The following is a 26,061-nucleotide window of genomic DNA, read 5'->3' on the forward strand; positions in this document are numbered from 1 at the left end:
GACTTGATTTTTGAAAGCTGATTGTCACAGCAAATTATGATGATACTATCTACTGTGGCTTGACTAGTGTGTTTTTTAAATGTTATTAACTGGGAGCCAAAAAGAAACCCAGCATTTATGCATATATAAGCATAGTTCTGGAACAAGCTTACTGTTTTCAAAGTCAATTTTTTCCTCATTTTGCAGAGTTAATTACTTCTTCCATGTATATTCAGGTGAGAATGACCAAAAAGTTAGTGGCATTGTTTCTGTTCTCTCATTGTGAGTTTCTGAGCTCATCTGATCCAGAAGTAAGAGAAACTGTATAGCAAAATGTAGAAGAACCACAAGTGCTGATAGGGGACCAAAAATAAATAAATAAAAAAAAATCAAATATTCTAAAATTTGAAATGCTGCTATTATCTGTTTCTTGGCATGAAACTTTTACAGACCTCTGCCTGAACTGAACTGAAAATGTTTCTAAGAGTGAGTAACATATTTCTGTCAGTCTCCATAATGAAATTAAAACCAACTAAACAAAATGTTCCAGAAACACTGTACAACTTGTTGATTGATCCTTCCAGGATCAGCTTTTCCTTCTGGTATCTCGGTCCTATTTACATCAACAGCCCTCCATAAGTTATAACCCCATGGATACTGGTGAGTACGCAGGTATTCACAGAGTGTTGGTACGTCACCCGCTCTCAAGGGTCCAGCTTTGCCCAAAGGTGCAGACCTGCCTTGTCGAGCTCCAAACGGGGCTTTACCAGTGTTGGACCACAGGTACATTGAATGAATATCTAATGCACTTCCTTGCATAGAAATATCATCCATTTGTTACATACTATTCACTTGCCTGGTTAGTTCATCTAAGTATGATTAGAGTCATCAACTGCAGGTTAAGTTCATGGTCTTTTTCATGCTAAATTCTGTTGTTAACTGCTCTGAATAGTCTTATCAGGTGTTTTGTGTAGACCTTCCTATGTTCACTGATGGACCATAAATATCCTACTACTTGGGTATCTGCCTGTCTTTCATACTGCACTTACTTCACAGATACAGTAACTACATACAAGATTTTATACATCTTCATTGACATAGGCTAAAGCAATGTTATAAATCCAGAAAGTTATTTACCTGGTAGTTTCTTTTTGCGGAATTTATTAGAAGTGTTTCTTGAGCAATTATCCAGTATTTGTATTTTCATTTTTATTTGCACATAGACTGAATTTTTAATTGTCATTAGGAAGACACCAAATGTTTTGTTAAATGTGAGATTTCAGTATTATACCTTCTACAAAAACAAAGAGTTATTTTTTTCTGGATTCTAAAATTATGTAGATTATTCCCAACAAATGTTCATTCTTTCCAGTACTGGCTACTCCAGTAAGTTTGAAGGAATAATAAGGTTACATCCATGGAGATATTTATAGTGTCTTGAACTTAAGCTAGTTGTTGCCTTGAAGAACCCAAACCCTTTGTTTATACTACATTATTGCATTTAATAATCTTTAATGTGTAATAGCATATAGCATGGGTTTATATTTTGGAGAAACAGAAAAATGGTACAGAAGTTTGCTACTTTACGGTATAATTTTAGCAAACTTTACATGTGATCTAAAATAAAATAATATTCTTAGGCTCTACAGGACAATGAAATAATTGGTTATTACAGTTCAGAGTTGTTTATGCCATACTTGATATTTAAGATTTCTGTTATGATAGAATATATGATGGCCTTCTTTTACATGTGGCTGACAGAAGCAGTTAAGAAATTACATCACCCTCTAATTTTTTGAGACAAATGGAACTCATCTTGCTTTTTTTTTTTTTTTGTAATTACACCTTATTATTGTCTTAGAATTTTTATTTAGCAAAAAGCTTCTGGCTTTATGGTACTTGAAAAGCAAAGTAGAAGGGTAAATATTATTTAAAGTTCTAATTGGGCAGTCAGTTAGGTATGTGAACATAAACCCTTTTCTTCAGGTGCTTTATTGCTTGTGAGGCATTCTTTTCCCCTCAGATCAAACGGTGACCACCTGTTGTCTATCACCATAATCTTACACAAACAGATTGACAGAAAGCAGTATCATCTCCTGTGACCAGTCTGGTGTAACAATTGACAGGCTGTATCCTGAAAGGTAAATTGTGAAAGACAATTAAGAGAATGAATAAAGATTGAGTGGGTGTTTAATGTTAAGTACTGAAAATTAAAGCCTTCTCCAAAGTTCTGATACTGAAGTGCTGTTTATGCTCAGTTTTATTACTCTGATGGCTTTTCAGTATTAAAAAAAATATGATGTTGACCATTGTTCTTGCTTTACAACTTTGTTAAAGAAAAGGAGTTAGTAAAAATATGAAATTAAAGGAAAAAGGTAGTTGAACTGGTGCAACTGGAAAAGTTTTGGCTGTAAACTTTCTAGAGAATTTTAAAAGTAGAAGATAGGAGATAAAAATCTAGGATACTGAGAAATAGTACACACATTACCAAAAGTCAGTGGCAACAACTATTTGATAATTTAAACTTTATGTCCTTTAGTATTTTTATTTTCTGCTTGCAATAATGAGGGAGCTCTAATCTGAGTTCTTTAGTTATTGATTTGTTGCTTGTCTGTTCCCTGGGAAAGTCAGATGAAGATCAGCATGACAATATTTATAAGCTGCATCTCATCTGTGGGATGCAATCCATCTTCGTTAAGTTCAGTAAAAGTGATAGATAGCATTTGGCAACGTAATGATGTGATCACTCTACCATTGCCTTTGTAAATCATAAGCTGTTGCATTCTCTTGTGTAGATATTTAATCAGTTATACACCCCATTACTGATTTAATTCAGAATGTCAGTGGCAGGTGAATAATGTGAGTATTTGTATATTAATATCATATTGTATTAATGTTCCTTTCATTTAAGTATGCTATTCATGTGAAAATCATAAACTGTTGCTTCATGGCTAGAATAAATTTAATCAGTGCTGTAGGCATCTAATGCCATCAGTGTTTTAATTCAATATGTCAGTGAAACAAATGTGTTTCCTTTCATTTCCAGTTTCTTTATGCTTTACTAATTCAGAATATTACATGATGCTGTGAAAATATGAAGCTGAGAGTAAACAAATTGCTGATTTTCATCCTGTCAGTAGATTTTGGGTCTGAATCCCCCAACTGTAGCACGAGATAGGATGAGTACATATTTCTGATATATTTTAAAGTAACTGAGTATCTAATGATAAATTAACTTAAAAAAAAATATGCTGTAGAATGTTCCTTAAGGAGGTGTGAAATAAGTAAATACAAAATAATATCAGTGCAAACTGGTAATGATATAAAACTAGAATGCAGTTCCTTTGGAAGCTTCTCCAGTGTCCTGTCTTTGGCAATATGAAGTTGCTAGAAGCTTTTAGTTTTAAGGAACCACCTGAAAGTCACTAGAGGACCATTTCTAGGACCATTTCTGTCCTCAGTTGGCACCTGTTTTATCATTGATAAAAGGATTTATATGAATTTTGGGATTCTTCACTAACGTCTAAAACAAAAAGCTTACTTTAACCTAGAAACAATATAAACTAACAAAAAATATTGTATTAGCACTGATAACTTATTATACTGAAGATTTACCCGAGTAGTGTACTGATGGTACTTCATCCAGCTTATGCTACATGCTAATAAGAACAAAGTTGTATTTTCCATTGTAAAAATTTATCTAAATTGTGGATTGCTTTAAAAGCACGTTATGCCATTGACTTTAAAACCACCTTACCTACAGATTTCTAAAAGTATTAAATGATTCACTTCTGTATTGGTGGAGTTTTCAATTCCGTAAGTAAGGAACATGATAAAACTAAAAGTTTATTGGCAAATAAAGAAGAGTGCTTGGTATAAATCCTTCAGAACTTACACTTTTGGTGGATCTAAGCAAATGCACTTGGTATGTGTTTGCGGCAGACAGTTTTATATTTAATTAGTGGGTTTTTATTGTCTTACATGAAGGCAATTTAATTTCTCTGAATGTTTGCTTTTTAATGAAAAGCATATTTTTTATTCTGAATTTTTGTATTGGTGGTCTTTATGAAACCATTATCATCCACAGGCTTGTCACCTGAACCATTTGATAGTTCAGATTTAATTTACTCGAAGATGTGATCATCTAATAAGGAGCCCTCTCTTCTTTAAAAAGCATATATATACACATCAGGCAGTTTCTGAAGTTTGACTTGTGCTAAAACATTTCCTTAATTGGGTATCAAATATTGGATTTCAGGCAGCTTTCACAGCCTGATTCTGTTGCTGAGTTATTCTCAGATTTTTTATTTTTTTTTCTTTTCAGTCACAGTCTTAATCACAGAAATTCCCATTAAGACAGAGATTTGGGTGGTTTTTTTTTTTTTTAATCTTAGCTTCTTTATTTTCTTTTAAAGTTGTTGCTGCTGTTCTCTTTTAAATAAAATGTTTTATTGGTTGCTTTGTTTTAGTTCTGCTCCACTCAGAACATGTATATATGGCAAGGTTTTTCAAAACTGCACATTTTAGATATTTTATTAGAACAAGAGGTAGATGCATTTTTCATCTGTACGCTAAATGTTTGCTTGTCTCCACATACGGCGTAACCTTTCATGACACTTTTTTTCTAAAAATTTAGGAATTACCATTTTACAAATAGTAATGTTGAATTGAACCTTCTTCTGTCACCATTTATAGACCTTAATTCGGAGTTGCAGTAAGGTGTGTTGGTCCAGTTTAAGAATGTGAAACTGTACTTTCTGATACTTGTAGAAAAATGGAGTTGTTCTCTTAAATATAGAAATTACAAGTAAACTTACACATCTTGTACTTCAATCATTCTAGATGTGTTTTAGTTCATCACCTCTAGCTGTGGCAGGAACAACATCATCTTTTGTCTACTACAGGAGAGGTTTAGACTATGTTGTATAAACAGTTTGCTTTCAAATTTCCTGACAGATTCAGACAAGAAACAAAGCTAAAGTTGATAGAAATTCAAGAGGTTACACGAGGGAAATGATTTTTTTTTTTTTTTTTTTTTTTCCTGATAGTCATCTTTCAAATTAAGGCATGATCTTAGTTAAATCCTCGCTTCCTAAGGGCTATGTCTTTAACCACAAGGCAGAGATTTGATTTCATTTTTCTAAAAACTTCCATAATACAGATGAAGAAACACTTGACATTCACAGATGTGAAAGGTAAAAATAGTGCAATAAATGCTGTGATGGTTTGTTCATTACAAATAAAGTGCAGAATTGGTCAGAAAATGTCAATACATCTTCTGTCATTTTTTAATAGAATCACACCATATTCTGAGTCGGAAGGGACCCACGAGGATCAAGACCAACTCGTGACTCCACACAAGGAAACCTAAGAGTTAAACCATGTATCTGAAAGTGTTGTCCAAATTATATCTAAGAGCGTTGGTTTTAGTTTAGAGAGCGTTTAGTTTAGTGGTAAATCGGGATTCAGCATATAATTTTAATGGAAATTAGTAGATTAAGTTAGAATTGTATTCCTGGCTCTTTATTTTAACACTTATCACACTTACTAAGTTTTCTTTCAATTTCACAGTTAATGGAACATTTGCAAGAAGTAACCAAGAAGTATATCAGAGCCCATATCTAAACTGTACGGACTTCTGCCCCTGGGAGTGATCCCTTGGCCCAGAGCAGGGAGCAGAGCGATTCCTGTATGCAGTGCTTGGTCTGGTGCCTCTGGGATGATTTGGGCAGTCCAAGTTTCCTTTGAATCCTGTGTTGTGTTTCTCTGGCTCTGAGAAATTATCATTATTTTTAGGATTTCTTCTGGCTCATGCTGACTAAAATTGTGTGCTGGCTGTATGTCAGTCCCAAGAGTGATGTTTTGACGTTATGATGTCAGGGATATTTTTTGCATATCCTGAAGGATGCTTTGAGAAAGTTGTGTTTCAGGTGTGGAGATTTCAGTGGTTGGGAGGTCTCTGTAGGCAAAAGGAACAAAACCTGATGTGGTCTTGTTTATACTCCCAAAAGAGGTTTTTTTCAGAATGAGTAGCAACTTTTTTGCCAGAAGAATACATGGGTTACATCTCAGAAGGAATTAGTTGTTTCATCCCAGAAGGTTGCCCTGGTATAAAATAACAGGCATGTGGTGTGGGTGCTCGGGGTGCAAGATCCAAGAATGAAGCAACTGGCTTTCTTAGTTCGTAGTATAGAGAGATATACCCAGAAGCTGCATAAACCATAGTCGATAATAAGCCTGCTTTCAAACATGTTCTAACTGGTTTTAAAATACGTCAGTAGGTGTTTGCACATCTCTGTCAGTGATGTTTGAATGAACTGATTATCTCTGATTTCAGTTGGTGATGTCTGAAACAAGAAATAAAACCTTTGCTATATCTCAATATGGTTTTGATGTTTAAAATTCAAAATAAATTAATAAGGAAACTAAGTATTGCATTTGAAGAAATAATACTTGTAACCCATTCATCCTTTTGAAAACCAGAATTCTTATCAAAAGGGTCATTTTTGCCATGCTCAGCAGAGTTTTTTGTAATTTTCAAGTCACCTTCAATGCCATTTTTAAAGTTAAACTCAGTCACTTTTTTGAATTACTTGTAAGTGAGCTAAAGATATCTTTTTTTCATAAATTCTCCTTCAAAAGTAGGAAAACCCTTTTTACATATATTCACCTCCTGTTAAGGAGTGTCATCTAATTTTATTTTTTTTCTATTCTTCTATAAGACAAGTCACTGTTACATCTCTACAGATAATGAAAATGTAGTCAGAAGATCTCCAAATGCTTTAGAAAGAGAAATGTAAAAACCTGATAAATAATTATTGTTTCACAGTTTTTATTTATTTGCCTCCTAGTTTTGATTTAGTGTTAGCACTTTCAGTGTGATCAAACTTACTTTGGGACTTTCTGTTCTGTGTGTATGAATTGCATGGTAAAAATTACATCTTCCAGCAAACCGAATGTAAATTGTAATAACCAGCGTAATGTAATCCTTATCATATTTCTAGATTTTTGCCTTCTGTAGCTCATTAATAAGCTGTGTGAACCTTCTGGTCTAAAATTACTTGTTTCTAACAAAATAATAAGTGAAGTAATGAACATACATTTCTGTAGTAATGCAAAAGTAATGGTAAGAAATCATTACTCCCGTTTCTCACAGTGTGTCGCTTTTATATATTGGAATCAGATACAATTTATCTTTTCTGGACATTAAATATATGTTTTAGCTGCTTATTAATATCTGCTTTTGTTTCTAGCTCACACTTTTTAGGTAGAATGCAAAAGTGTGGCATTGTGGCTTACTAAAACAATGTATTGATGTGGAGACCTTCAGAGTTGGGGTTTTTTTCAGTATTTTTCAGGTGTTTGAAAAAAGCCTAGACAGTTAATAACAACAGGACACTTTGATCCCTATTAATATAATGTGTATCTGTGTTAGAAAACACATCGAAAGATAGTGCTAAGTAATACAAGTAATTAGCGAAAACATGTCCAAGACTTGGCTTAAGTGATGTTTGAAGTTGTGACTAAATTATTGCTGTCTTGAATAAATGCTTATTATTTCTAATATATTATCTGGGGATGCTGTAGTAAAAATATTAATTTAATGAGTGTTAGAATTGACAAATATAGTACAGGGATATTAATAGTGATCTTGCTCTCTATGTTTTCTTTATTTAAAGTTATGAAAAAATAATAAGACTTTGATTCCAATAAAGAAATAAACAGTGGAATGAGAAAAGAATTGACAGAGTCAATAGGCTGAAATAGCTGAACTCTGTGATTCTGCAGGATCGACTTCGAGGAAAAAGAGAAACAAACATCTTGTTAGCAGGAGTTTTATTTGCTCTGTCTGTAACCATGTCTTCCAGATGTTGGGTCAGTGGAGGGACTTGCTTACCATAGAGCTTGGGACACTCTCTATTGGACCAGTTCAACCACATCCTCAATCACGAGACACACTGTTGACCAGAGACGTCGAGGAGCTTTTAACCGGGAAGCAGTAATAACAATGTCTGAAGATGATCATCCACATGTGTTAGCTCTAGACGAATGTCAAAAGTATGTATTATATCTCTCTTATCAGTTTTTTAATTTTTGCCTAATGTCAAGGACACAGCAGTACCTCTTTATTTCAGAGTCAACTAATACTGCTGAGCCCTATGAAGATTAAGTAGATTTCCTTGTTTAGGAGACAAATGTTAGTATTAATTTTTTTTAAGCAATTGCAAAATGAAGATACAGCATTTTATATGGTTTTATGTTTCAGATCAAATAATCATTACAATTTGATGGAATGTTAAAAAATCCAAGCTGGTTTTAAGAAAAGTGAGCTAAATGCAAATTGTCAAGAGTGATCATTTTACTGCTTGCTTTTGTCAGACGTTAGTCTCATTGCTTAAATAAAAACAAAATTAATTTAAGCATTTGAGAAAAGGAATCTGAGTTTCTAGTGTGGCAAATGGATAGGCCCATGTGTTTATCACAAAAATCAGTGTTGTATAAAATTATATAACGAGGTGTACATTTAACGGTGCTTGTGGGCAACATCCTGGTAAGAAGTCTAATTTAGCTCCCTTCCTGCCACTCTCAAGAAGACTTTGTTTCCTAGTACGATAATAGGAGGATTTATATTTCTACTTCAGCCTCTTGCTAATAAGTGTCTTACAAACTTGAGTTACTTTAATCTTCTCTGTTAATTCTGGAAGAAAGGCAACCTGCTTTTTCTGCTTCTTGTAACTGTCTTCCCTTTGGGGAGGCCAGGCTACATTTCTGCCTTAATAAGTTCTATTTTTAACTTGTGATAGCTGAACGTACAATGTTGCGTGGGTAGTCGATGTTATTTCCATGAGTGACTTCACGTGCAGTTTATGCAAATTAAGAGTTTATGCTGTATTGTGAAATACGATTTATCCAGGTATCATAAATAAACCAACTAAATACTGATGGAGATTGCAGTGAGAGGATGGGCAGGTTCTAAGCAGTGTATAAATTACATCCACAGCTCATTCCATAACATTTTGTCCACCATTGTTTAACAATAGCAAGGGGCTGACGGAGCCTCCTGTAGAGCATATTAAGGTCGCTTGATTTCCCATTATCATCCTTCTGCTTACCAGTCCTTTTGTTTCTATCACAGTTCTAATGTGGGTAAAGCTGCAGATTAATTTCACTGTTAGAAATTACTAATATACACATTAGCAGAATTAAGTTTATATCATTGCACAGCTTATATCTCTCTGTAATGATATATTAGTATAGAGACATGATCAGAATTGAACAGACTTGCAAAGAGAAAAAAATCTGTACTCGTATACAAGTTAATGAACTAAGAAACTGCTATAACTTAAAGGATGTTGGCTATTACATTTTCTTATTTACCATTGATTATCACAATTACTTATAGATGCCATTCATAATTGTCTATGAAGGCATATGTTTTTTTCTGTTGCTCATTTCATAGAGAATTAAATTATAAAATGTATCTTATGGTTTTGTTTGTTATTTTGATTTTAATACAGCTTAATGTTTTGGACTAACTGGAATGAGCAGCTCCCAAGCATCATGAGATCTACCCTCTCAGGCAAAAATGCACAGGTTATCATTAGTACAGATATTCTGACACCAAATGGACTTACCATTGATCATAGGGCGGAGAAACTTTACTTTTCAGATGGCAGCTTGGGAAAAATTGAGAGGTGTGAATATGATGGATCACAAAGATATGTAAGTAAAACCAAAAACTCAAACATGTTAATTGTGAATCTGTTTGTTTGCATTTGTTAGCATCTTTAAAATGACAGTATTACAGGAAGATCATCAGTTGCCTAAGTTTCTCCTAATATTAGTTGTATATTAGATATAAAACTCAAAACCACTTCTGAACTACAAGTAATCCTCTGTTTACTCAACACATTCCAGTTTCTGGATGACCTTCTGGAGATGCAGACCCTTACCACGAAATCTGTTTGTGTTAGTATTGAGCCTGAAGCATCACTGTCCTAAATGATCTGTATCAGCTTGAAAAAAATGTAGAACTAACTTCAGTGGAAGAGGTAGAGAAATGTTCTGCTTTACATAGGAGGATTATAATTTTCCTTCCAGTGCCAAAATTTTCTGAACGCACTAGAATTTATTTTGTGTAATGCTTGAGTGTTACTCTACAAATCTTATTTTTTTTTCTTTTCTAACTATCCATTTTCAGACATACTCAACCGCACTCCATTACTCTTTTATCATAATACATTTTGGTACTTGAGTATAAAGTATACAATCTCTGACTATATATTTACTGTGAAAATTGGTTAACTTTCTGGGTTTCTTGCTCAGTGAATCCACCTGTGTATCTGACAATAACATACAGAAGGCAGTTTCATGGGTTTGTTTGGGGTTTGGTTTTGTTTTGCCATTTGGGAGATAAAAATGGAATTACCATCTTTCCTTCTTTCATATTATTCCTTGTTTTTTATCCTTTAATTATATCTTGATTCTAAATGTTATACAAAATCTGTACTTACTTTTTATTTAAATTCAGGTCATACTTTCAGAGAAGATTCATATCATTTAGATCTGTATGTCCATCAGTTACTGCTGCATCTTTCGTGAGATAATGTAAAAGAACAGCACATGGTCTTCCAAATGTACATGTAATGGATCTATATTGAACCATATAACAGCTCAATAGTATTTGCAGAATTGTTTATGGTTCTATCTCTTACACTACTGTATATAAGAAATCAAAAGCTTTTAACTGGGTTGTATGCAATGATCTTGGAGCTCCTACTTAAATTACAAAAGGATATACCTAGTTCAAATGATCTCTGCTTAGTCTCTGCCATTTGATGTTTTTCTTAAATCCTGCTTCATTCATCAGTTCTCCTGAAATGTATCCAGTCTTACCTGTTCTTATTCCTGACTAATTTGAATAATTACGTATCAGGAAGGCACCTCAGTTGTGTGTACCTCAGTAATGTGCTGTCTACCACATTAAAATATTTTTTCAGATGGAATCTCTAGGGACTTGTTGTCATCTTAAAATACAGGTATAGGAAATACAGGTAGAGGAAATCACCCGTTTTTCTCATACTTGTCAGCTTTCTCAACTATTTCTTTTGTAGGACTTTGATCACAATTTGAAAGTTCTAATATATTACATCATCCTCCTCTTGACTTCCTGTCCTTTTATCTTCCATTGTGTTGTCATTTTTGAAGACTGACATTACATTAGAGGATTCTTTTATCTTATTCCATTACATGATGTATTCATCTACATTATTATAAATGTAAGTGACAAACTCCTGTCTATAGTAAGGTTCATCGTCAATTAAAAATGCCTATTTAAAAGACACATGCAACTTTTATTTCTTTCACAAGTAGGAACTTGTGCTAATACTTCATTGTGTGCCTGCAAGTTTATTGCAAATTCAGACACTTATTCTTAAGTTCCTGGAGCTTAAGGATGTACATAAATAGTTATATACATGCCATTTTATTCCAGTGGTTTGCTTTGGTTAAGTGCATTACCATCTCTATCTACAATGTTATTTGTCTTTGTCAGTACTATTTTTGTCACATTTATTAGGGAAAAGAGAAAACTATCTCATTTAGATCAGCAATACTAAATAATTTTTAAAATAATTTCCTTTATCTCCTATGCTTTCTTTAATTGTTTTCTCTCAAAATACCTCTTTCTAGGCTAAATACTCTATTGTTCTTCTTCTATTTCAACAGGGAATCTTAAATTATTTTCTTACACTTTTTTCAGTTAGAATTTTTTTTTTCCTATTAATTTTGGCTGCATTTCCACTTTGTGATGTATACGTCTGTCTTGTACTGCTGTTTCTTTTCCATTTTGCTATCCTGTTTAGTTTTACTTTCCTGATCCTGTTTTACTTAAGGCTTTGAATATGCTGTCAGTTAAGTACAAGGTAATTAGTAGGTTATGTGGAAACAGTTTCTTCATCTCTGCACAGGGTATAACAAAATACACATCACAAACCTGAAATGGGAGGTGATGCAACTTAGTTGCAGAAACCATTACTAAAATCCCACCTTTTTATCAGACCTCTGGCTTTCAGTTTGCATCAGCAAGACAGACTGGTCATTTGGTTTTCTCAGCCATTGAACATTGAAACTTCTACTTTTCCTAGTATATTGCCTGTTGGTTTGGCTTTCTGTCATTTGAACTCTTCTTCCCCATTACAGTAACAAAAAAGCTCCTGAAAGCAATAAGCTGAGTCCAGCATGCTCTTCTGAAGGCTTTTTGGGAGCTCTAGTGTATTACCTATACAAAGCTATACCACTAGTGGTTGTCCTACACCAATACCTGTTTTGGGAGAATCAACTAACTGTTGTCAAAAATACTGATCTGAGTTCTCACATGCTATGAGCTTTGAGCCAAAGTTGTGTGTGTTTCCTGGGTTCCGAAGGCACTTTTTCTGCATTAGGTAGGTGGGGATCATCATACCAGAAAAAAAAAAAACCAACCAAAACAAACCCACCAGGCTGCTTCATTCAGTTCTGCACTTAAACTGTACTGGCCTCATGAGCAGTGCTTCAGCAGAGTTGCTCATCACCGTGTAGATGCATTCTTAGTGATACAAGAATGCCAGAACCCAACCAGGAAATTGTATTATTGATCTAGTGAAATAATATTTCCAGTGGAGTTGTTTTTTTCGTTCATATGCTGTCCAGCTTGACAAGATCTCTGGTTTCTGTAACATTACGATAATACAAGTAATAATCGTTCCACCATTCTGGTGATCTGAGATTCTTTAGGGTGTTTCAGCAAGGTCCTGCCATCAGCCACCCCTCAAAAACAGTTTAAACAGATTACCTGTTTCCTCAGTATCTCTGCTTCATTGCTTTCTAGTTTCAGTTAGGTTAACAAAGGTAGAAATTGTACAGTAGAACATGAAAAGCTAATGGTAATGTAATGAATTTTCTTCCTGATAGCAGCTTCTTTCTTCATTCTACTCACCACAATAATCTAGTACAATAAATAAGTAGAAAATAATTTAGCAGTATTGAACTGACTCTTTTAAGTGGATTGTAAGAGTTTATCGATTTTGTGTTAAGCTGATATTTTAATAGTAGTATTTGGTTGCTGGAGTACTCTTTCAAGTTTGGAAGAATTTTTTTGTTACTTTTGCTCCTTTTTATTACTTAGAATATATGCAGGTTTTTTTTTTTTTAACATTTCTTGTTCTGCTTTGTCAGATCTTCCTGTTAAAAAACAAAAGTGGCAATTATTTTTTTCACAATCCCTTCCCTTTTTTTCTTCCATTTTTGCTCTTGTCCTTAGTTGGATTTAATATTGTGGCCATAGCTGGTTTTAGCTGCTTAATGCTTTAATTTGTTCATGAACAGAGACTGAGCTAACAGCAAATAAAGCTGATTTTATGTTTTGGACTTATTTTTCCCATAGATTGTGAGCTATTTTGATTTTTTTTTCCTTTTCTTCTTCAGTGTGAGTATGCTGTAACATTTTACATATCAGGAACCTAGAAATATAGTTAACTTCCTGTAAACAGAAGTCTGGTTATTTTCTAATGTCCAGGTTGGAATATTCTGGTCTCAGTTATGGTCTTGTGGGCCTACAGGTGTGATTGTTAAAATCAGTATGGTTTTAGAAGTGTCTCCAGTAATTACAACTTCCATGTAGTTGTTACCTTGCAGTAATTATAACTTTCAATTTCTAGAATATATGTTTTTATTCTGTTGGAATTCTATATTTAAGCAATTAAACAAGTTCCGAAGTTGGGTTTTCAACTTCTGTTATCTTCAGTAACATTTTATCAGATCTGTTCTTCAAACTACTAAATGCAGAAATGGAAGTTAAAGGTTTGGCTGTGCATTTATGAAAAACTTGACTTTATGATTGACATCTAAAATTACTTTTCAGACATGTCATTATCTTTTATTTGTAGTACAAGTATGATTGAGGACAGGAGAGTAATTTTGGTCAATTCTTGGAAGGTGTTCATGATGACATCAATGTTACCTTGAGAAGTGGCCAAATAACTCACTAAGGCAGGATAAAAGTGAGATCGGACAGGGTAGCCAGAACAGAGGTAAATCATGTGAAATACTAACAATTAGAAATGTAGAATGTCTAACCCTGTTAAAATCAGAATGTGCTAAAAAAAGTCTTAGAAAAGATTCTCACTAAGATTTGAATGTGAGCAGTTACAAAGAGATGCAGGTCCTGAACGTGATTCTGAGTTGAAGAATCACATTGCTCTATTCTCTATATACTAATAAATAATTAGTTGTGGAAACTAACCCAAAGGAAAATAATGTCAACTAGAAGGCAGCTATTTTAATAAGCTTGGATGGTTGTCTAGAAAAAGAATAAAATTGAGCCTACTGTCCATAGAGAAATTATTTCATCAGTTCCTACTGCTTCCTTGTGATTTTGTTAAACAGCACTAAAAGCAACAACAGTAGAGAAACAAGAAATGCTAATAAAAATTGATATTATTTGCACAACATGCACAGCTTTCCACCTAGACATTTAAGTTCATCATGTTTTGCATCTCCTGTTCCCCCGATTATTATAGTTTATTGTTAGGTTCTGGGCTTTTTAATCAATTCATTCTTTCTGTGTTTGAAAAGCAGCCAGAATAGTGTGGATAATCTTGGAAATTAATGGTACTAGAAGTGAAGTTGTGGTGGATTTTTTAATTTTCTCTGTCCAGCAATATAAATATAGTAGTTGTAGTGGGAATGTTTTATTCTTGATTCTTCTCTCTGGCAAACTTATCAAAAAGAGTCTTTGTTTCTCAACTTTCCAAATGTCCATGTTTCGCTTCAACATTTGACTGAAGAGGTCCAGAACCAATACAAATAGTGAAATACCCACCCCTGCTTAATTAGTTGTTTTTCTGGGGAGTTCACTCAATTGACATTGATGAGTTGCTTTCTTTTGAAGAGTTCTGTAAAGTAATGCTAAGATCAAACCTAATGAAAGTGATTCCCTAACCAATGGCAATAAAATCCTCTAATCTGTGTGAGCTAGGTAGCTGGTTGACAGATCCAACACTGTTAGTTTGGGACTGTTTGATGAACTATCTTGACGTCCAGTGTTAGTAGCCTCGTAGAAATTAACCGAAAGAAGGAATTAATGAAAAGATAAAAATGACCTCTAAAGCTGTGGAGAATAAGGTTATTTATAATACCTTAGAATACCACAAAATTCTAGGAGATTGAAATAAATGTAACATTAGAGGAAGTTTGTCATTATTATTTATGATGTTGAAAATAAGTATTGTGTAATTAACATGCATGTAGTTGCAAAGAACCTGGTTAATATAGTCGAAATTTAAAGAGATGTATACTTCCTGTTTGAATGGCACTGTAAAGTACAGGCCTGTTATAAACAGTTGCTTAATATATCATTCAGCTGAACTGCAAATCTGAGTAGCAGCTGGAACACGACAAATTTAGCATAGCGGTTTGGTTTTCAGTCTCTTAAACATTCATTTCTAGCATGGAGAAACAAAAATGAATTGTTGAAGAGGAAGCACTTCTGATTTTGTTATTGGACTGTTCTTGGTAAATGTGGTATTCTAGTATGTCCATTGTATGCTTTGCTATGTAATTGCAATTCAAGTTCTTACGAAGATATTTCTGAAAGATACAATAAATTAAAATAAAATCCATGCATTAAAGATATGAAAATGGTCAAAATATGGTCTTTATTCAGATCAATGAACAAAAAGCATGATTATTTTAGTAGGGTATAGCAGCGACTGGCACTGTTCTCCCACAAAACCCAACATAAACCTAGACTAGAAATTCTTCTAATTTCTTTTGTGGCAACAGGAATGGGGAATTGGTAAACTCACAAGTGTTCTCTTCAGTACCACTTTTCTTTCTTCTTCTGTCTTTAACCTCCCATTCCACCTCACCCCCCTGCAATTGTTTTTTCTCTGGTTAACATAAGATATTTGTCCTAATAACATCACGGTGTTGGAAGGGCAGAATTTGGATACTCCAGATCAAGGCTGATAGATCTGTTTATGCCGTAAGAGGCAGCATTTTTGCTTTTTTATTAAAGCAGCCACATCAATGACAAGCAAAACAAGGAGTATGATCTAAGTGTATCTTTTTGAGGTGGCTAAATGATACACGTAAAAGTTATTAGATTATTAAAGACTTAGATTATTTTAATTTTTCCCTTGGCTGTGCAACTGGTTTCCCTGTCACAGTCTCATATAACTTTTTTTTTCATGGATTCCTTGTCTATACTCTTTTAAAAACAGTATTCATAATTGAATAATAAATATGGCATACTATTTTGTGTCTTCCATTTGAAAGAATAAAATACATTAGCTAATTTTGGGTAACGTGGTGTTCTGTACAAGGCAGTTCTGTCAGACTGTTTTCTGATATTCATCTAAAACATTATTTATTTTTAGATTACTTATATTGCTTTATACTTGTCTAATGATTTTATTATGCAATTGACTTTAAATTGTCATTAATTTTAACCTTTTAAAATGCACTTTTCTATAATAGATTTATCATTCTGTTATAGACCTTTAAGTGGGTTTTGGGTATCTTTAGAAGAGTAAAGAGCCCTTCAAAAACTTTTAAAAGCTTTATTAGATGGCACTGGCTATTTATTGAGCATTCTGAAAGAGAAGTATTATCAATAAGCCATTTAATAGAGTTAAAATACTTAAAAGCAACTCACATTTTAAGCTGATGCATTAACCTTATGCACTCATCTTTAAAAAAACCCTGTCTTTCTATAAAAGTTAAGCATTGTCATGGTAAGATTTGTTATAAATCTCATTCTTATTGACAATCTAATAAGAGTTTTATGCAAATCATTCAAATTATAGTATTCTGGCACAAATTCTTGTCTGCCTGACATGTCTGCCTGACTGGCTCCTCCCCTTTTTCAATCATGTTTTTCTAGAGAAACTGCTACACATACCCCAAATTTAGAGCAGCTATGTGTTAAAACAAAAGATGTTGCGAGAACTTAAAAGCAGAACTTAAAAAAGAAAGGATCATAGTTAAAATTAAATTGCCCTGCTACTTGTGACATTCCTCCCCCAGTCTCCTTATCTCTTTACAGGAAGAAAAGAAAACTTTTCATCTGTTATTCAGAGCTCGAAGTATATGCTGTAACTGAGTGTCGGTATCATTCAGTATTAAAACACATGATGTACTATTGGATGTATCTGACTTTCACTGGTTCAGGCAGAACGGATGGTAGAGATGTCTTGTTCAGGTTTCCTTAATGTCTTAAAATTGTACATATATTGTTGCAAATTTTAGTATCAATTTAGACACGATAAAATATGTCAAGACAGGGTCTTAATATGTTTGATTTTGTTTTATACTGTTTAAAAAACTTTAAAAACTTGTTACTTAAAAAAAAAAATCTGTTCAGTTCTGATCTTTGTAATGCAGAATGGCAATGCATTGCTTTTTTTCAATGTGTGCACACTCATTCAGTACCACGTTTCTCTCTTCTGTGACCAAAAACATTGCTGATGACCATAATTATTCTTGCTTTCTGCCTGTGGCACAGGATGCTTTTTGGCACTTTTTGTCCTTTCCAGAAAAGGTCTTAAGTATTTATACAGTACTACAGTAGTCTGGGGGGGTGCATGAATATGGCCTTTCTGAATTAAATTTCAATTCCATTGTGGTTTATATCATGCTTGACTAAATTTGATGGTTGAAGTTGTACCTTCTAGTTGTCTTTACCTGTATGTTGTCTGCAGAGGTTCAGAAGTTATTCCGTGTATGGTATTCTGTGTAATATAGACACTCAGTTTCTTATGGAACTTTGTCCTTTTTTCCTCTGACTCAGTGTATACAATGGCTTTCCCATTCCAGCACAGTTTATGCACCCCTAATTGAACAACAGGCAGCATATACTGCAGTTGTATAATTGCAGATTAACTGGGCAGTATGCTTGTGTTGATAATGTGCTTCCAGATGGGATATGTAAAGAGGTTTTTGCCTGTATTCGCATAAGTGGGAGCACTGCTTTGGGTCATTTGTTCCTACTCAGCCACCAATTGATATAAAACTTTCTATAAGTTGATTAGCTTGGAGTTTTTACAATTTGAAAACATGATTTTTCTGATGATTGAATGGTGATCACTGATTCTGCATTGGCTTTCTTCTCTGTGTTATGTGTGTGGGTACGTGCATTCCCTGAAAGACTGCGGCAGTTGTCTTATGTCTGGATCTAAAGCTGATCAGATTACTATCGGTAACTCAGAGGAATAGATCTGCAAAGTGCTTGTATTGGGTTACACCATTATTATTTTTGTTAGAGACAAACAATCAGCAAGAAAAAAGGAAGCAGGGAGTAGTGGGCAGACCGTTTTGTGCTTCCTACCCCTCCTGGGCCAGCCAGATGGGGCCACCCAAGGAGGATTTCAGTAGGGTCACAGTGCAAGAACCTGAATTTTCATTACATGATCCTGCTGGTGAATCTGCAGGTATCTCTGTCCAGAGCTGCAGACACTGCTGGGAAAATGAACATGCAAGTTGTATAGAATACAAAATGTGGAAACATAGATGACTTGCAACATGTTTGATACATAGCAAATTTGGTTGACACTGAATCCTCAGGACTTAAATGTGATTTGGCAGGTAACCCAAGGATGAACAGACTTTTAAAGAAATCATCTTTCATTTTCAGTTGCTTCTGATCATCCAGGTGTGCTATCAAGATTTTAAAAAATTATAAAAAAAAAAATTTGACATTTTCTACCATCAAAACCTGGTAGAAATAGGAATCTTTCTTTTGGATGCTTGAATAAAACTAGTGTCCTTGGATAGTGCTGTGGCATAATAGAGGAGACTTCGGTGAATGAAATGCTACGAGCACTAGTGAACAAATGTTCCTGGATGTTAGCTTTTGTGACCCTTTATTTGGATCTCAAATCTCCCAAGGTTGAATGATGATGATCAGTTCTGTAATGAATTTAAATTCCTTTGTTACAATCTGAGAAAAATTACGACAGTGCTACAGAACACAAAAAGCTGAACAGAGGTAGTGCCTTCTTTAGGATTGCTTGTGACAATAAAATCCTTCAAACTGGGACGGTTTCACACTATCGTGGAGAACAAATATGGGATTGCAAAATCTGCATGGCCAGATTTTGTACAGAACTTTCAGAAGCATACGCAATTGATTTTTTTTTTCCTGAAATGTGTCTGAATATGAATAGCATAGGCTTTTAAGAAGGTATTATGAAAAGTGCCTTACAGTAAATGTGCACAATTACAAAAGAGGTCTTTTTGCCATTAATACATTCCCATTTATCTTTTAATACTTTTAATTTTGAAAAAAGGCTAGTTAGAGAAAAGTGGTCCTCTCGGGACACTTATCACTGGAAAAAGTCTTTGCTGGAAAAAAGAATTTGCTGGTCAAACCTTCTTTCAAATATGCAGAAATATATAGTGTGCATAGTCATGCAGAATTTGTTATAATTATCTGATTAGTGTAAGTAATTTTGACACTATATCTGCATAAGTGAATTTAAACATGGCCAGGAATGCTCCTGTGCTCTGGACTACAATTATTTATATTAGCAAATGTTGAAATACCCTGAGCAGTGAACCAGCATCCACTGAAGCATTACTTGGTATTGAATACTGCAGAGTTAGGGCACCTTCTTAATCTCTAAGGCACAGCTGTAGAAGGAAAAATGGGGGGGGAGGGGAGGTTATTCCACAAAATTGAATTTGGATGTCCCATATATTAGGCGAATTCTTCATATGATGGGAAAGACTTCCCCCCCTCATTTATTTATTTATTAAATATGGGGTTGACCCTTACTACTTCTTTCTCATTCCATCATTTAAAAAACATGGTACGCAGCATCCACCTGCAAGTAGGCTGAACTGTACCAGTTGGGTCTGCATGTACAGTGCAGCCTATATGCATGTGTGCAGTCAGCATGAATAGCTCAAATTCATTACATTGCTGTCTATATGCAGATAATTATCCTCTACATTTCAAGTTGATTTCCATGAACTCATATCATTATTAAAAGGTCCTTTGGGAAAGAGGATAAGGGACATAAAGCAGATGGAAAACCACAGTGACCTAAGTAGAGATATAGGTTGAGCATTGATGATTATAAAGAAAGAGTGTTTTCTGTTGGTTTGTTGAAAGAAAGATATTCTTTCTCTGGTTTTATCCCAATTTTCCTATGATAAGTAGCAGCCAGATACATAGGTACAGGGGTTTTTTGCCAGCCTGGGTCAGAAGAACTGTTCCCACTTTATACATATACATAAGTTACTACTGTTCCCAGAGAAACATGAAGAATGCAATGCAATAAATATGTTCAGAATATTATTAATTTCCATTATCTAATGGAGAAATAACTTCCTTCCAATAATTCTGTTCAGCCAAAATTAAATTTTCAACAAGAGAACTGATTAAAAATGTGTTATATTCTTCCGAACAGAAACTGTTCATGTTAAATTTTTAATTCTGATACATAGCAAGAAAGAACATATATGAAAATGTTTTACAGGACTGAGATTAAATTAATTGTATTTCTGCAGTTTTCTTTCAAACCCTACTCTATAGTGAACTGCAGTCATATTTTCTTTCTAGGTTTTAAACTGATAATTAATATGGTGACTGAGGAGATTTTTTTTAATTGGAAAGCACTTACAAAACATTTATTGTCTTTGTCTTTCAAGTTTCTAATACGATGATATGGTGAACGCTCTTCAGTTCTGAAACATGCTTCTCGCTTTGATTCATGAATACTCAGAATTTTTAGGCTTTCAGCCATGCTACAGTACCTCTTGTACTCTTTTCTGTTTGAGCTATTAAGCTGGTAGTGTGTTGAGTAGGTATTTTGACAGGCACATTTAGATAAACTGTGATTTTTAACTTAAGGAACAGATGCCTGGATTTCTGAAATTTGGACCCTTGTAGCATCCTTTTAACAGATTTTAAGTACTCTTATCTCATTTTTCCAGGTGCTGCAAGTATAGAAGAATTAAGTGGTTTATCTAAAACTATAAAGTGGTATGAGTCACAGTTTGCAGTTTTAAAACTTCTTGTTCAGCGACAACATGCCTTTTCATGATTCTCTTCTGTACTTATGTATTTTAGGTAATTGTCAAATCTGGACCAGGTACTTTTCTCAGCCTGGCTGTATATGATGATTATATCTTCTGGTCAGATGGAGTGAGGAGAGCTATTCTGCGTTCCAGTAAATATACAGGAGGAGATACAAAAGTTCTTCGTTCTGATATCCCACATCAGCCAATGGGCATTATTGCTGTTGCAAATGATACTAACAGTTGTAAGTTACAAAGCAAGATATACTATTTTGTTAATTCCAATATCATTCATCTGAAGAATTTGACTTAGTTTTAACCAAGTTAAAACATTTCATGGTGTTTCATAAATTATTTTTATTGTGGGAAATGTTAAGAAAAGATGGGATGTAACCTCTTCCCCAAGTAAATAAATATTATTGAATGACCACTTTCTGCTATGGACATTGTGCTCATTTGATGGCACTTAAATCATTTCCTGTCAAATATCAGAAGTTTTGAATGTTGTGGGTTTTTAAAATTAGTATATTCAAGGTAACTCCATTTGTTTATCTTTAGTATGCTAGCATCTGAAGCATGCTGACATTTTCATCTGGCTGATAAAACTTGAATAAATTGCCCATGAATCTGAGATACGGTGATTTTTACTCTCTCAAAGACACTGGCCATTGAAGCAAATTGAATAAAACAGAGTTCATCTTTTATCATTTGTTTTTCAGGTGAGTTATCTCCTTGTGCACAAATGAATGGAGGTTGTCATGATTTATGCCTTCTGACTCCTGACGGACGAGTGAACTGCTCATGTAGAGGGGATAGAATACTGATAGATGATAACAGATGTGTGAGTAAGTAATACTAGCTGACACAATGCTTTTGTATGGTGCGATGCAGTTGGCTATCATAAGCAAAGACAGTTGGCCCAAGCCATTAATTTTATTGCTTCTATGTACTGTAAAAATTGATCAGGCACATTCAGCATATATCAGGCTTTTAACTGGTTTATGTCTTATAAGGCTTTGCGGGGGTTAAAAAGCATTAATACTTGTACTCTCCTTAAATTCCAGTTTAGGTAGTTGTGTTCTATTCAACAGTTCCTACTTGCAATCTGTTTCTGTTGAGTACAAATACTTTCATTTCATGTCCTTAGACATATAAAAAAATTGTAATTTATTAACCAGCTGTTGTATTTAATCTTGTAGAATTGGTCTTTTAGTAATTGGGAAATGTATCACTTTAAGTTGGCAGACTCCTTGGAGACTGGTTTTGTTGGAAAATATTCTGTATTACACTGTCGTCCATTCTCCTCTTCTTGCATCTTCCCATGCTTCCACTGAACCAGTATGTCTCAGTACATAATAACGAAACTATGAGATGACTGTTTCTTCATAGTTCAGAAGTGGTTCAGAATATATGGTCATCCATTGCAGCTTCTTTAGCACACGCTGTCCCTGTGCAGAATTGGTGTTTGTGAACATAAAGTATGTGCTGGTAATTTGGAAGGATGCAATATATGTACACAATCTGCACTCCTCTGGCTCTTCTAATAACTTGGAGAAAATCTCTGTCACTTTGCTAATGCGGTGCCTTAGCAGGAGTTAATTAACTGGAAAGCTTTGGGCTGTTTTCCCAGGGATGACCCACATTCATGATGTGGAACATGACTTTGTGCTTCTCCCCTCAGCAAGTGTAGCTGGCTGGATTTGGAATGGAGGGAAAGCTGGGGAAGAAGCATGCAGTTTGTTATGTCTTTGTTAGTGTCACTATTATAGCTCTTCTGTCACCGTTAGAGACCCCTTCCAAATTTAGGTGGTTTATTGGACCTTTACCTCTGTGGGGCAGAAATCCCAACCCTTAGATCAAGTTTTGCACTTCCACATTTATCTGCCAAGTATGCCTGTTCTGCTGCTTCAGTTCATAGCTTAACCCACCAGCTTTCTCTAAATCCAATTTTTTGATCGTAACAGTAGAGAGACACTATGACATTCAAGAAAAATTATATTTAAGCTTTGTGTATGATTTAGCAAGATTTACCACCCTGCTAGAAGCTTAGACAGTTACCTGCTTCGGACTTTTCTGTGGCAGTCTGTTGCTCCTGGGCGGCCTAACAAGTAGCTTCTCTTCTACTGATACAGAGTCACTTTTAAAATGCTGGTCTGTATATGCAGAGCTGTGCTGGTGTGGGATATGAAGAGATGTAGTCCTTCATTGACATACCTGTACTGGTTATTTTGCAAACCTACTCCTTTGCTAACAGAGTTTATTTTGGTCATGCCACTGATACTTTTTATGCTAGAATGGTATTAGGCTTTCCTGGTACATCTGAATCAACAGTATTCTCATATTGGTATTTTCATAACAGGAAAGAATATTGGTTTTTAATGATCAGTTGAAGAGGAGCAAGAAGTGTGCTTCTGCTAAGGACAGTCTTATTCTCCCTCCCACCATATGCCTTTCACCATCAATAACAGTTGTATAACCGAATGGTGACTGAACTGACTTGCTTGACTGGGAATTAGGATTTGGGGGGTTTAGACCTAGTTTTGGTTGGATCAGTGAGCAGACCTCATTCAGCTTGACACTGCAAGATGACTAGAGCTAGTTAAAGAGAACTCGTGAGAACAGAAGACTGATGAAGTAAAGGGTAGAATTACACCTTTAAGTATTGATGTGATTTTAAATTGGCTCAAGGCATCCTTAGGGCTGGACCCTAGTCCTTTAGAATCAGATTCTTAGGCTTGGCAACTAAGCTACAGAGCTTTGTGAGGAGCCTGTAATTAGTTTTATACCATACCAAGCTAATTGCTTGGTTATCGTATCTAGGATTTTAATCCTAACGTTTCTTTTGCCATGTTTATTTTGGATCCATAGCTTTGCCTTTTGCTTAATTTCCTAAAATATTGCTATTAAGTGAAATCAGATGCATACATTAATTATGCATATAATCAGTGTAATCATAGAGTAGCTACCAACGTATCCCAAACAAATATGTGAATTTATCCTTCACTTTCACACACTTCATAGTTCACCTTCCACCTTTACCTCTGGCTCACACATACATGTTGTTGTTAGTTGTTAACTAAGTATTTACATTGTGCATTACAAAGTCACTGAGATTTCACAGAAAGACGTGGTTCTGTAATTAAACATATAGAAGTATGAGGGTTTAAAGTCATTAAAACTCTTATCCTTCACAACAGGGAATATACAGCTGATCTAGAGTCAAGTTGCAGGAGTAAAGTAGCGTACAACTAACCTGTATTACATTTACAGCTCTTACTCAAAAAATGCTTTGTCTAGCTGTATATTGAGATACAAATAATTTTACAGATGATTTGCAGTGATAAAGATTTCAATTTAAACTGTAACACTGGTTCAGAGTAGCAGACTTTTAGTCTAGTAACAGAATCCGAATCCAGTGATCAGTTGAGGTTGTATGAACAGGAATCTGGTTGTTAATGGTTCAAAGATATTAATTAACACCTTACTACTTTACAGAAAGATATTTTTGTATCTAAAAAATAGATAAAGCCAAACATTTCTGCTTCCTGCAGATGGAATATTACCACCAGGCTTATATAATCACCTTATTTCACCCTCCCACACTGTCAAGTTTTATTGATTTTGATCATTCAAGAGACCTCTTGGGGCTGGAAAATTTCCTTAAGTTCTATTGCCTACCAGTCTGCACTTGATCTTGTGCGTCAGGTCTGTCACTTGCTTAGCTAGCATCCTCCCATCCCTTTACCCGTGAGATAGAGCATGGTAAAGTGCAGGAATTGCTAAAGACTTGGAATTAACTGCTGCCACCTTCTCTGAATCTGGCAACGAATTTTTCCTTCATTGCTAAGGCTGGCAAGAGCCTAATGGATTTTTTTTTTTTTTTTTTTTTTTTTTTACTTCCTCCCAGCAGGGCAGAGACCTCACTGGCTGATAAAGGAGATCAAATTGTAGCAGGTTAAAAGTTTTTCAATACTTGGTAAAGGTTTATATCATAGACATTTCCTACATTAATTAGATTAATTAGAAACTGAGAAAATACAAAGAAGAATTGGAATTCCTAATGTCTGGAGCAGTAAGGAGACAAATCTTTCACTGATCCTCATTTTGCCTTCATTAAATGTAATGGACATTATTCATTTTGTGTAATGATTTGAACTCAATTCATGAATGCAATAGAAGTCCTGGTTTGTCTGGAGGTGGGAAAGAAAGATGGCTGCCGGCATCCCAAAGAGGTTAAAAAAACACAACCAAGATGAAAAACATAACTGCTATTATGGTAGTAAGGTACTACTTTCTTAGTAATAGTTGTGATTTTTACATATCTATCATAATAACTACTGAGATATTTTTATCTATCTACATGTATCTGTCAGGTCTGTCTAGGGCTATATCAGATGACTTACTGAAGTTGAACCTTTCTTAAAGCACTTTTTTTACTTGTTTGTTTACCGTGTTGAGGTAGTGATCAGCAGTGAAAGTGAAAGAGGTTCAGCAGATAAATTCATAGGTCCGCTAATTTATTTTATAATATTATATGGCATTTGTATTTTCCAAAAGCATTATAGCTCTTAAAATTGCTGTTAAGTAAAACTGTGTTTAAATCCTCATCTAGACCATGATGTAATATTCCATCTTCTAAGTTATTTTGTATAATGTTTGCAGAAAACGTTGATCTGAGTTATTAGTTAAAAAAAAGGAAAGACTTAGACATTAAGCGTTGGGGTTGACAAGCACAGGAAGAATGGAAACAAGACAGACTATAGTTTAGCTGTGAGATCAAAAGTTTCTTTCTTCATAACACAGTTGAAACAGATAGTCAATAAAATTGAAAGTTAGCAATTCCAACTGAGAAAAGGAATTAACTGTCCTTTCAAAGTGTAATTAGACTATATAAATTACTGCCAGTCAAGATTCTTGAGATGAAGCTTCAGTAAAATTCAAAGAGGGATTGTATGATTAAATGGGTAATAAGACTACCCAGGCTACTTATTTCTCATCAAAGAAACGGTTTTGAAAGGC

The 26,061-nt window shown here is 34.5% G+C and overlaps 1 protein-coding gene across 4 annotated transcripts in view; it reads left to right on the forward strand.

Annotated features, from left to right (window-relative positions):
• Positions 1–26,061, forward strand: part of LRP1B (LDL receptor related protein 1B) — a 753,798-nt gene that overhangs the window by 581,948 nt on the left and 145,789 nt on the right. For all 4 annotated transcript variants that reach the window (XM_069780765.1, XM_069780767.1, XM_069780768.1 and 1 more), the window contains 4 exons: positions 7,848–8,037; positions 9,498–9,702; positions 21,095–21,287; positions 21,762–21,887. In XM_069780765.1, the coding sequence (XP_069636866.1) occupies positions 7,848–8,037; positions 9,498–9,702; positions 21,095–21,287; positions 21,762–21,887 (714 nt within the window). The remainder of the gene's footprint in view (positions 1–7,847; positions 8,038–9,497; positions 9,703–21,094; positions 21,288–21,761; positions 21,888–26,061) is intronic.

Source organism: Haliaeetus albicilla, chromosome 4, assembly GCF_947461875.1.
Source record: "Haliaeetus albicilla chromosome 4, bHalAlb1.1, whole genome shotgun sequence".
Taxonomy (NCBI): domain Eukaryota; kingdom Metazoa; phylum Chordata; class Aves; order Accipitriformes; family Accipitridae; genus Haliaeetus; species Haliaeetus albicilla.